Genomic DNA, 12,733 nt, shown 5'->3' on the forward strand with positions numbered 1-12,733 from the left:
CCCTGTCATCATCTCCTAGCACTTTTGTAGTTGTTGTTTTTTTTTTTGTCATTTTTGCAGTGGAGGCTATGAATCTGGTACGAGGCTGTGTCCAGGAACCCTGCCTTCTTCTGAGAAGGGAGGGGATTAACTCTTTTTCTTCAGTCTGTCAGGGAGGGATCCCAGTGTTATGTTTTACTACTAAACAGGAATGCCTGATGTGGTTGTCAGCACTGCTGCCAGCTGAAAGGTGGCTGCACGCTAGGGGGGTATTGAGCGCACAGGCACGCACTAATCAATGGCACGTGTACTTGTATATAAGGAGGAGCACCCAAGATACAACATTGCCCGGAGTTCATTGATTCTCTTAGTGACTATACGCTTAGGTGCTCTCACTGCATTTTTTGACGGACACCCTTAACGTTTTATTTTTTTAAAATGACCGTCAAGTGGTCACCATCTTCTCCAAGACAGCAGGTTACTTCTTCATGTTGGAAGACTTGCATCTGAACTTGCTTGTTGTTTTTTTTACTCTCCCTTCTTCCTCAACCAAGAACTTCACACCGTCGACATGCCGACGAACGATTCTCCACCGGCAAGCCCAGAGACGTCCACCCAGTGGAGTCCGTTTCGGGGACCCCTGAAGTCTATCGAGCCGTGGAACTTCCAAGTCTTGACGGCCCTCATGGTTCTGATCACGACTTTTTCAGTTGTCGAGAACTTTATCGTCATCATCGTCACCTTGAAGTTCAAGCAGCTGAGGCAGCCGCTAAATTACATCATAGTGAACCTGTCGGTGGCGGACTTCTTAGTGTCCATTGTGGGCGGCGGTATCAGTATTGCCACCAACAGTAAAGGATATTTTTACCTGGGACACTGGGCTTGTGTGTTGGAAGGGTTTGCAGTAACTTTTTTTGGTAAGAAGTGGACGCTGATGATGAGATTGCTGTCCCTCACTTTATTTTTGCAGCCCCACGGATGCAGCAGAGCTGAATTTGTCATTTAGCCCTTTAAGGCTACCTTGTTTCATCAACTCTGAGACAATGCAAAGGTGAACCCTGACGTACAGTAGTTGTGCTAGTTAACAAACTCAGCCTAGCTTCCTCTGACAAACTCACCTCTGCTACATCTCGTCGTCGTTTAACCACGTTTTCTCCTCAACAGGTGTTAGCTGAATTTCAAGCGGCTCAGCCAAATGTTCTCCTCGAGCCCGAAATAAAATGATATAATTAATTTAGTATGTTCTCTATGGTTGGTTTTTGAGAGGCGCTATGCTCAGGTCTGCATACAGATGAGCACCTGAGAGCCTCGAAATATCCCGGTCATAGTAAATAATAAGCATTTTCTCCATGTTAAAGGAAAAACGTTCTTATTCTAAGATAAAAAGAGGCATGTAACGTAGTGAGGCACTTACCTACTGAGCCGGCGTCGCTTCCCATCATTCTCAGATGGAGGTTACAGAACGTCTCTCAGATGCTTATTTGCCCGAATAGGTCTCTGTCTGTGATACAAAGATGTGCAATTCTGTCATTCTGTATTAACCCTTCATAGTTCTATTGACAGACAGCAAAACACACAGAAATCTGAACTTTTTGGGTTCTTTTTTCTGTTTGCTCCTTATATTGATTGTACATGATAGACAGAAAGCAGTGATAAATTCTAACGTTTAGGATGGGGGGGGGGGTAGTAAATCAATCGCCAACCTCCATCCAGCATGCCAGGTGTTCTGAAACTACAATGCCCAGAATGCTCCATTCACTTCCATGAGTTTTAGAAGACAGATGAGCATGTTTGCATGCTGGGAGTTGTAGTGTCACAGGAGCTGGAGTGACTGAGGGTGCTGCTGATCCCTGTTGTAGACTGTTTTTAGAGTTTAGATACCTAATGCAGGCTGCCATTGGCAGGGTCACATGTTCTTATACTGTTTGCTGATTGGCGGTCGGGTCCATTTCTGGAAATTTCAAATTTGCTTTTATCCATGACAGTCACATATTATGGGCATGTGTCAGCGTTACGGATGTATGTTATATGTGCCAGCTATACAGCATGTACAGGAATGCTCACATATTGCTAGGATATGCCCCCAATGTCTGATAGGTGCGGTCGGCTATTTTCGGAAGTTTCATTAAAATTAATGCAAAGCGCACCGCTATGGGGCTTACAGAAATAGCTGAGCCAGCGCTCAGGTTGTCACTTTACATTCTCCGTTCTAAGGATAGATGTGGGTCCACTCCCAATGGTGGGACCCGCACCTATCAGACATTAGGGGCATATCCTAGCGATGTCTAAGATGAGACAACTCCTTTAAGGCTTAATCACTAAAAAATAGATGTTCTGCAAATTTCCAATAGATGTTATATTTCAATTCATCACCATTTTTCTAAACTTAGTTTGCAGTCAGTGAATAGAAACCACTATGCACAGCTAGTCCTAAGTCTAGGAAATGCTCTGCTTGCTGCACTCTCTCTGGTAGTTTGCTACAATGTTTCATTCTGCAGTTCAGGTTAAATTGTATCCATTTCCAAGCAAGGAGCAACTAGGAATGTGCCAGTTTATTGCCCCTGAATGGAAACAAGAGTGCTCCATTCATTGACAGCCAACTACTATCTTAATAACATTGAGGAACAGAAACATAAAGCATATTAGAAATCTGTAGAATTTTCCAGTTACTGTATATATGTTCATGAAACTGGAAGACGGCTTGGCATAGTAACATAGTAAGGTTGAAAAGTGACCTCACTTCCGGCTCAGCCTTTAAAGGGGTATTGCCAAATTTGAATCTTCGTCTCCAAAACCTGGAAAAAAGGGACTCGTAAGGGGCGCAGCTTTCTGAACAGACGTTCAGAGAAACAGTTATCATGAAGTCCATTTACTGATTGTGTGGGAATTATGCATTTCGGCAGACCTCCCAAGTGTCCCTCTTTTGGAGGGACAGTCCCACTTTTTGATCCAAGTCCCTCTGTCCCTCTGGGCTCCTTAAATGTCCCTCTTTTTGATCTGATGTATAGATTTGCATTATTACATTCCCAATATTGACCCAGAGAATATTTGTCTGGTTCCTCTCTGTATATTAGAACACGTCTTGTATATTATTTCATTATTTGATGCAATTGGGATTTTAGAAATTTCTATATTCAGATTATTTTTGCGCTATTTCGTAAGAGAAAACTTTTGAAGTGTATAGATATGTAGGAAAAATGGATCTTTCACACAATTAACCATAAGTGTCCCTCTTTGACCTTTCAAAAAGTTGAAGGTATGCATTTCGGGACTGGACTAGTCCCTTCATCAGGTTGTGTATTGACCTAATGAAGGAACTAATCCAGTCCCGAAAAGTGTTGTTGCTACACATTTAGTAAATGGACTTGATGTGATAGTCCCTTTTTCCTGTTTCTTTTTTTTATTTTTATTTCTGAGACAAAGTTCATCTTGATCAAGTTTCTGACAGGCCAACTAGGCAGCGGCTGTCTTTACTTTATATTTCAGGTCGTCGGGTTGTTGTGCCCTTAGCACAACACCCCAAGGTAAGTGGTAACACCCCCCCCCCCCCCTCTCCCGATCTACGTAAAGGTACTGCTCTATGTGCTCTGTTTGTGTGTTTTTACTAGACAGTATCTAAAATTTTAATCTCATCTCCTAACCACAGGGGTATGACTGATAGACCACTATCTATCCCAAGAATGGGGGTCCTGTGTCCCCCTGTGTGAATGGGCAATGGTCAACCATGCGATTTGCGGCTCCATTTGGCTCTACAGGACTGCTCTACAGCAGCAGCGCACATGCTTGACCTCCGCTCCATTCATATTGTTGCTATTCTCAAAGTTGCCACAAGTCACATCCCCACCAGTTACACTCTTATCCCCCTCTGGATCCCCACCAATAAGACTTTCACCCCCCTATCCAATGAATAGGGGATATTGGTAAAAAAAAATAAAAAATTAAATCCTTTGCTTTGGGAACTGGAGAGGATCTTCACCATAATATGCTGCTGAAGGCTTCCCAGGGTAGAAGAACTTACCTTTGAAAAGTCCGATTTTTATTACAGAGATGCACAGTATATCCCCCGTATAAAACACTGAAGGCTCAAATGTTGGAATAGACATCCCCTTTTCTGACTCTCTAATGCTAAATGTTCAGAAAGTGAGTTTTCAAGAATGTGCAGTAATTGCAGTAAATACAGAGAGAAGATATTTCCAGTCCTGCGGCTTTCTTGTTAGATAAATTGTACGAAGCCCTGATTTATAATCTTACAAATCGCAGACAGACGTTCACTTGTTAATAGTTGTTTTTTTTTACAGCTTCTTACACCAATGTCGAGTACTATCGCTCTCACATCCAGGCAGTGTCCCTTATGGTTACAGCTAAGGTTATTCTTTCTATAAGGGCTCATGCACAGGAACGTATTTTCTTTCCATGTCCGTTCCGTTTTTTTTGCAGATCATATGCGGAACCATTCACTTCAATGGGTCTGCAAAAAAAAGGGAAGTTACTTCCGCGTGTATTCCGTTTCCATATGTCCGTATTTCCGTCCCGCAAAATAAGTAGAACATGTCCTATCATTGTCTGCATTATGGACAAGGATAGTATTAGGGGCCAGCTGTTCTGTTCCACAAAATACGGAATGCACGTGGATATCATCCGTTTTTTGAGGACCTCAAAATACATACGGTCGTGTGCATGAGCCCTACTTAAAAGTTATCTAGTTTGTTAGTCTTGGTTGTTTTTTTTTTTTTTTACGGCTTTCAAGATCTTGTCTTGTAATCACTTGCAGTGAATAATTATCTGTCCTGGTCATGAGATGGACACATGATGAGCATGGTTCATTCCCGTCATCAGAAATGAGTCCTCAGCCCATGACCAGGACATTAAACCAGGAAACAATGACAGTTACTATTCAATGACTGCAAGCAGAGATCTTAAAACCAGCGAGGGACTGATTCAGAACATACATGGGAAAACTGTATAACAGTTCCTTATAAAATCAATAAAATTTCCATTGCTGTACTGTATCTGTATCTGTAATATCCCGAAAACCGTGATGTAAGGGGTGAAGTTTGGGGGTAGTTTCTGTTCCACGTCTCATCAAGGCTCCTGCATATAGTGGCAAACTTAAAGGAGACCTGTCATTTCTACACAGCTTATGATATGACAGCCCTAGAGTATCTTTTCTTGCAACTCTGCATTATGGCATTTCTGTGGTATTCCTACTCAAAATGTACGTATAAATTGACAACTAAAAGGTACCATTCCCCTTGTAAAAGCGGGCAGAGGAGTCCCTACAAAATCTGTCTCTATCAGCACTGATTGGGCAATGTCAGAGAGTGGACAACTGGTAACACTCAGTTATCAATATTTTTTTTATCTGTAGGAATAACAGAGGAACAGTACAATGCATATGAAACATACGATCCACAGTTGTAACTTCATGGGGAATACAAGTGTTTACTAAAAAATAGCCTCGTCAGGAGAGGTGACACAAGTCCTCTTTAATATATGCAGGTTCTCCTTCCCATGTCCACATGGAACAACCATGTTGGTATATACTATAGTGACGATCAATACTTTAATAAGCCATTCATTAATTATTACTTCTGAGGTTCTCAAACAGTTTAGGACTCTTTCTTCTTGCTCCTCAGGAATCGTAGCTTTGTGGTCCCTGTCAATCTTGGCCTTTGAGCGGTACATCGTGATTTGTCGGCCACTTAGAAATCTCCGTCTTCGCGGGAAACATTCAGCCATTGGTATTCTGTTTGTGTGGGTCTTCTCTTTCATTTGGACAATTCCTCCGACCATGGGATGGAGTAGTTACACAACGAGTAAGATTGGAACCACGTGTGAACCCAACTGGTGAGAGGTTCTTCTCCTTTATTGTTTTAATCTATATTAATTTGCAGGTTGGCAAGGATTTATTAGCCATCTCAAGAAATGTTATCATTAAAGGAGTTATCCCATCTTAGACAATGGGGGCATATTGCTAGGATATTCCCCCCCCCCCCCCCCAATTGCCCAATAGGTGCGGGTCCCACTACAAGGAGAACGGAGCGACCTCCATTTATTTCTATGGAGTCGTCAAAAATAGCCGAGTGCTGGCTCGGCTATTTTCCGTTGGCCCCATAGAAATTAATGGGAGCGGTGGCCGCGCATGCGCGGTGCGCTCCCATTCACTTGAATGGGAGAGGCGGGGAGCTGCGCCTGGTGGTGGACGGACCCTGGGAAACTCCAGCCACAACTCTCCCGGCTCCGTCCCACCTCTGGGACCCGCACCTATCTGACAATGGGGGCATATCCTAGCGATATGCCCCCATTGTCTAAGATGGGAAAACCCCTTTAAAGGCTATTGACACCTTTTGGGGCATTTTTTTATGATTACATTTTACTTATTTTGGGCCAAAAATCATTTTTTTCAATAGGTCTTTATTTAAAATGTTCTGCCGTTTCTGATATACATTGTTAAAAATCAGTCTATTTGTTTGAATCCTGTCATCTGACAGCTCGTGTAGCTTTTATTTTTGATCTCCTGACCTCAGCAACCTCAGAAACACTCATTATAGCTCAATTCATATAAAACTAATAAGAATATGGCTTAAATAAGTATCTATGAAGTCAGGAGACAACAGTTAAACGTGAGCCAAGAGAGGACTGGATTCAAAGAAAACAGACTGATTTTTAAACCTGTATCTCAGAAACGGCTGGTCATTTTTAATAAAGACCTATTGAAAAAAACAATTTTAGCTCAAAATGATTAAAAGACATACATAAAAAATGCACGCAAAGGTATACATAGCCTTTAAGTGTATCTGCTGTCAAGAATCATGATCAATGGATAAGACCATGTTCACACCTGTGAGGGCAACTCCATTCAGAACCTCTGTAACAGATTCCATCACATTTTACCATGAACTGTAAAGGTACAGTAACATATCCTACTGTTACTGGTTTCTGGGGAACCCTTAACTAGGTTTCAAGACATTCCAGGGTTTGGGAGAATATACTCTACCTTCATGAGGATTTGTGTAATCCAGAGTCCCTTATTACTTATTCATCATCCCTGTCACCAAGTGCCCATGAGTTCAGAAGTCAGACTAACCATTTCATGAGGGGGAGTGTGGGGCTGTGAGGTTCTGCAGCTCTTTATCGTGGATGATAGACTTTGAGAGGCGTTCAAGGGGTTGGACAGGATTAAAGCTGGAGGAAAGAAGGTTTGCACACAAACATAGAAGAGGATTCTTTACGGTAAGAGCAGTGAGACTATAGAACTCTCTGCCTGAGGAGGTGGTGATGGTGAGTTCACTAAAAGAGTTCAAGAGGGGCCTGGATGTATTTCTGGAGCGTAATAATATTACAGGCTATAGCTACTAGAGATGGGTCGTTGATCCAGGGAGTTATTCTGATTGCCTGATTGGAGTCAGGAAGGAATTTTTCCCCTAAAATGAGAGAAATTGGCTTCTACAGTAGAAAATATCTGTGTAGGATAGACTGTCTTTTCTTGACAGACTATGAGCTCAGTAGTCTCAAATAAACATTATATCGTGAACTGAGTGTACCATGTGAGATAAATAATACGTAGCTTTTGTTAATCTCTTTTAAAATGAGTGAGACAGTGTTACTAAATCTCTTGCACACGCACTTTTGTGCGTATGGCTCTTTGCTGAAAGAAGGCGTGTCAGGTCTATTTCCCTAATGGGGGCTAGGCAGTTTTATGCTGGGAGTAGCTTCTTGGCGAGATCAACAGATATTACTCCTGTACAGCTTAGCCTAATTGTCTCTGACCCTAACTCTAGTCTTGAGTGGGGAGATTGGCTAACTGGCTGTAGTCGGAGCACTCGCCCTGAAAAGAGCGACCCCGAGCCGCTGGAACCTTGGGCCTGATCGGTATATCCCTTCCTCTAATAGCTGACTGCAAGTTGCAGGATAACAGGCTGAACTGGATGGACGGAGGGCTTTTTTTAGTCTTACAAACTATGTTTCTATGACTGGACGAACATGGCCTCTTTCTTCCAGAAACAGCCCCACAACTGTCCATGGGTTGAGTCAGCACCACTGGGGCTAAACTTCAATACCGCTCTCAACCTACGGACAGGCGCGGCGCTAATTTAGGCAGATGGCAGCCATGTATTTCAAGTCCTGGACAACACCTTTATTTATAGATAGTGATGAGCGAACTATTGAAAAATTTGATCAAACTTAATTCATCTATTTGATCTCTACCAGCCGATCTGGTGTGAAAACATGCTCGGCCCGTGATGACATAATACGTCACATTGTATTTTGTGCAAGATCTTTAAGCAAGATGACGGTGGTCGTCTCGAGCAAACAGATTTTTCATTTTTTTTTGCTACCACGAAGCACAAGGAAATTCGGCTTTGCGGGGAATCCAATTTATCATGAAATTTGGATCAAAGTCCCCAGTACAAGTTTCCTGATTTATTTTTCAGATCGGAAGGCTTGTTGGGAATGGAGCATATACTGAAGGATATTAATATAAATGATATTCCCAGCTTTAGTTATTTCTGACCCTGCCAACAGATCATTTATATTTGATGCCTGGGGAGACCTACTATACTGAACCAATTGAATTTTACCCTGGAGATAAGCAGCATTATAATTATTTGGCAGCTGCTCATCTCCCCACATTCTGTTTAACATGTATATTACTGGGACATTGGGGCCGATGGCTGTGGGACATCATCTATTGTGTCTATGACAGTCATCCAGCGCCTCTGTCTGGCTTTAGGGGTTTACATTCAAGGTGACCCTGTAAATTAATACATATGTTGTCAGTCACTTTGCATTATTCATCCCACAATGCATTGCACACCCCTGCCGTGCACCATAGATTGACACTAATTAGTGAAATAAGTGTAAAGAGACACAGCTGTAGAGATTATCTTGTCATAAAAGTGAACTGGTGTGAACTGGTGATTATACTGGATTTGTCTCCTAGAACATATGTGACATCTTGTATCATCAGGGGAGAGACCTGGTGGCAGGAGACCGGTCACAGCCATGTGTAGTCATCAATATGCAAAACCGAGGCTTATTAAAATACCTTCACTACAGGTACGGAAGAGAAGAATGATGAATAATTAAGAACCAGGGCCGCCATAATCTGGGAAAAGGTAAAAGAGCCATAGAATAGTGAGAAAATATTGTAATATCCAATGCAACTTCAATTCCTCTAAAACAGGGGTGGGGAACCTTTTTGCTGCAGAGGGCCATTTGGATATTTGTAACATCGTTCAGGGGCCATACAAAATTCTCAACTTAAAAATTTGACGCCTATATTTGGTCAAACATATAAGTAACTTAGGGGTAAGTTACAAAAATTGTGCTTCAATTAAAAAAATCTAGAGCGCTCTATTTTTGCAGCACAAAATAGCACCTGCACTATATATTACAAATAGTACAGGCGCCATTTTGACCACACATAGCTGTCTAATATTTATTTGAGAATGTTATATATTTAGTTCTTTATTTGGTATTAATGGCAGCCAAGCTCATCCCAGAGGGGTTCACCCAGCTTTCACTCCCCCTGCCACTGTCTCTGCCTTTTTCTTTGCAACTGTCCCAAGCTTTGTCCCTTTCTCAGCCTCAGATCTGCCCCCACCTCCATCAGCCTCAAATCAACCTCCTATCAGACCCCCCAGCCTACATCAGCCTCAGGTCAGACCCTCATCAGACCCTCCCCAGCCTTAGATCAGACCCCCAGCCTCAGCTCACACCCCCTTCAGACTTCCCAACTTCAAATCATACCCCCATCAGACCCTCCCTAGCCTCAGATCAGACCCCCATCAGACCCTCCCTAGCCTCAGTTCAGCCCCCATCAGACCCTCCCTAGCCTCAGATCAGCCCCCATCAGACCCTCCCTAGCTTCAGATCAGCCCCCATCAGACCCTCCCTAGCTTCAGATCAGCCCCCATCAGACCCTCCCTAGCCTCAGATCAGCCCCCATCAGACCCTCCCTAGCCTCAGATCAGCCCCCATCAGACCCTCCCTAGCCTCAGATCAGCCCCCATCAGACCCTCCCTAGCCTCAGATCAGCCCCCATCAGACCCTCCCTAGCCTCAGATCAGCCCCCATCAGCCCCTCCCTAGCCTCAGATCAGACCCCCCATAGGCCTCCCAGCCTCAGATCAGACCCCCAGCCTCAGATCAAACCCCCAATAGGCCCCCTAGCCTCAGATCAGACCCCCCAGACTCAGATCAGACCCCATCAGACCCTCCTCACAGTCAGATCAGACATTTAAAATAAATAAACTTACCTCTCCAGCTCCGGATGGCACTGCCTCTTGGCAAATTCACTTACCCTCCTTGGTCTTCTTCCTGCCTCTCTGTACTGTGACTGCACAGCATCAGGTCATATTGCGCGTCTACGTGCACTACGTCCTGATACTGTACATGTCAGAACACAGCGTGGGGCCGGAAGAAGACCAGGGAAGGTGAGTACAGCTAGCAATGCTAGCTCCCATAATGGAAGCAGTCATTAGCATTTTCTGGCAGGGGGCCGGGGGCCACATGAAATGGTCCCAGGCGCCGCTTACAGCCCGCGTGCCGGAGGTTCCCCACCTCTGCTGTAAAAGAATAACTAAAATCCACAGTTGTATAACATGATAGACATGAGCTTAATATTGCATATTAGACATGAGAGTTAGTTAGATAGATTGAGTAAATTTTCTTACTGAAATGTATCTTTCCTTGAGTCCAGCACACACAAAGGGTTAATGTCTTGCTACTCCCATCTAGGACAGAAGATTAATCATTAGTAAATCAGACTAATTAACCCCCTTAACTTACATTTATGTCAGATGAGAGCTTTGGTAGGATATAGGACATCAACCTTAAAATCAATTGATGTATTTTTCAATAAAGCCCTTTACATGATAGAGCTTACAAAGTCTGACACCTTCTTGGCTGATGCAGTTGTCAACAGAAATACCTTCCAAGATAAAAACCTTAGTGGTGCTTCTGTAAGAGGCTGAAATAGAGATTCAACCAGGGTATTGAGGAGAACAGCCCGATCCCAGGCTGGAATAGGAGGCTTAACCGATTAATTTAAATTGAATAAAGAACTCAGATCAGCCCCCACGAAGAATGCACAGGGAAATTCCTTCCCAACTGAAAGACAGGCCATCTATTCTTTCTAGTGGATCTGCTGGATTCAGGGAGCAGAACCTTTTGAGCTTTGTACTGAGGATGTCCCGATTGCATCTAAATGGGGGTACCCCATCTTCACACAATCTGTTAAAAATACAGTCGCTGAGACTTCAACTGTGACCTGTTTAACAGATCCGCCTGAACCTTCAGAATACCTTTAATCTGGATGGCTGTCTACGGTTTGACATTCCATTGCCCAAGTCATAATTTGACTGTATTATTGACTGTTCCGTGGATCAGAGTGAGTCCTGTGCCAATTGTTGATATAGCACATGATGGAGATATTATCTGTTTGCTCCACCACTGACTGATTCTTGAGCATGCCCTAAATGAAGAGCTAGATATATTGCTCCCAGGTCTCTGATATTAGATCACAGATACATCTCTTGAGGAGACAATCTCCCCTGAACTGAAAGAATGTGGAAGTGTACTTCCTAACCAGAGTTATTGGAATGACCAGAAAAATCTACCTTGTTCAGTATTTCTCAGACAAAGTCATCAAGACAGTCTTCCCGAGTTTCTGGCTTGATCACCACAAGACGAACCAGACTTGATAAACATTGGTTTCTTCCTGAAACAATGGTGGTTTGCAATGTGCACTAAGTGCACTGTGCAAATGTGGTTTGCAATGTGCAAAGTATATATTTGTTGACAGAGCAGCTGCCTGGCCTGATCTGATAGCGATCTTGACTAGCGACAGGAGAGGCGCTTGCACGAGAGAGGGGGTGCTTGCACAGAAGTTGCTGGGGGAGCCCTGTTCAAATATTTGCTGTGAGGCCCAGTTACTTCTAGTTACCCCACTGGGTCCTGACTGGCACTTGGTGATGAGACCTTAAGGTCTCACAGGTGGATGTGAGATCTAAGAAACCATTTTCTGGAGTCTAACTGGAAGCTAAGGGCTGAGTTAGTGCCACAACTAACTTAGTAAAAACACCAGGAGATGAAGAGAAAGCAAAGGCCAGTGAATTGAAGATGAGAAACCCTGGTGAATGATGTCCATAAAATCGTCCTGCTGGCGAATGTTGATAACAAAACAGAAATTCACATCATGAATTTCTTCCAAGAAGGTATTTGTTTAGACACATCAGATCTAGCCTCCATCTTATCTGTGGCTTTGGCACTGCATTCACTCTTGAAAAGACCCCCAAAACAACCACCATATGAGGCTTTGCGAAGGGTTGACTTATTTGCCTTGGGAGACAGTTTCTTTAACCTTAGGGAGTAACCTGGGTACAAGATTCTATTCAGGTGTCTAATGTAACCCTTGCACAATTTGAGAAAATGTTTTGTAATTTTGCTCCTTCTGGAAGCCTGGCATCATAAATTTGATGTTTCCCTGTTCCAAATTTCTAGTTTCTAGAACTTGGAGAGCCTGAACACTTAGAACTTACTCTTCTCTAACTGTCCCTTCTGAGCCCCTCTTAGGTGATCTTTGGAATAAAAATGACGAGAATGAAACTAGACCTAGAGTTATATTGTGTAAAGGAGACAACTCTGATTGATTCTAAATATAATTAATTTGGTGAGGAACAAAATGGAGCTAACAGAATGTTCCTCTGCACAGAGTGTCTATGGGAATCACATGAACTCAGATGCACATT

General features: G+C 43.2%; 1 protein-coding gene across 1 annotated transcript in view; it reads left to right on the forward strand.

Moving 5' to 3' along the window:
- The first annotated feature begins 208 nt into the window (after window positions 1–208).
- The window catches only part of LOC122941518 (opsin-VA-like), a 69,443-nt gene continuing 56,918 nt past the window's right edge, over window positions 209–12,733 (forward strand). Inside the window, exons 1-2 of the mRNA XM_044298834.1 lie at window positions 209–896; window positions 5,616–5,826. Coding sequence (XP_044154769.1) covers window positions 551–896; window positions 5,616–5,826 — 557 coding nt within the window. The 5' untranslated portion in view covers window positions 209–550. The remainder of the gene's footprint in view (window positions 897–5,615; window positions 5,827–12,733) is intronic.

The sequence above is a fragment of the Bufo gargarizans genome, chromosome 6, assembly GCF_014858855.1.
Source record: "Bufo gargarizans isolate SCDJY-AF-19 chromosome 6, ASM1485885v1, whole genome shotgun sequence".
NCBI classification, from domain to species: domain Eukaryota; kingdom Metazoa; phylum Chordata; class Amphibia; order Anura; family Bufonidae; genus Bufo; species Bufo gargarizans.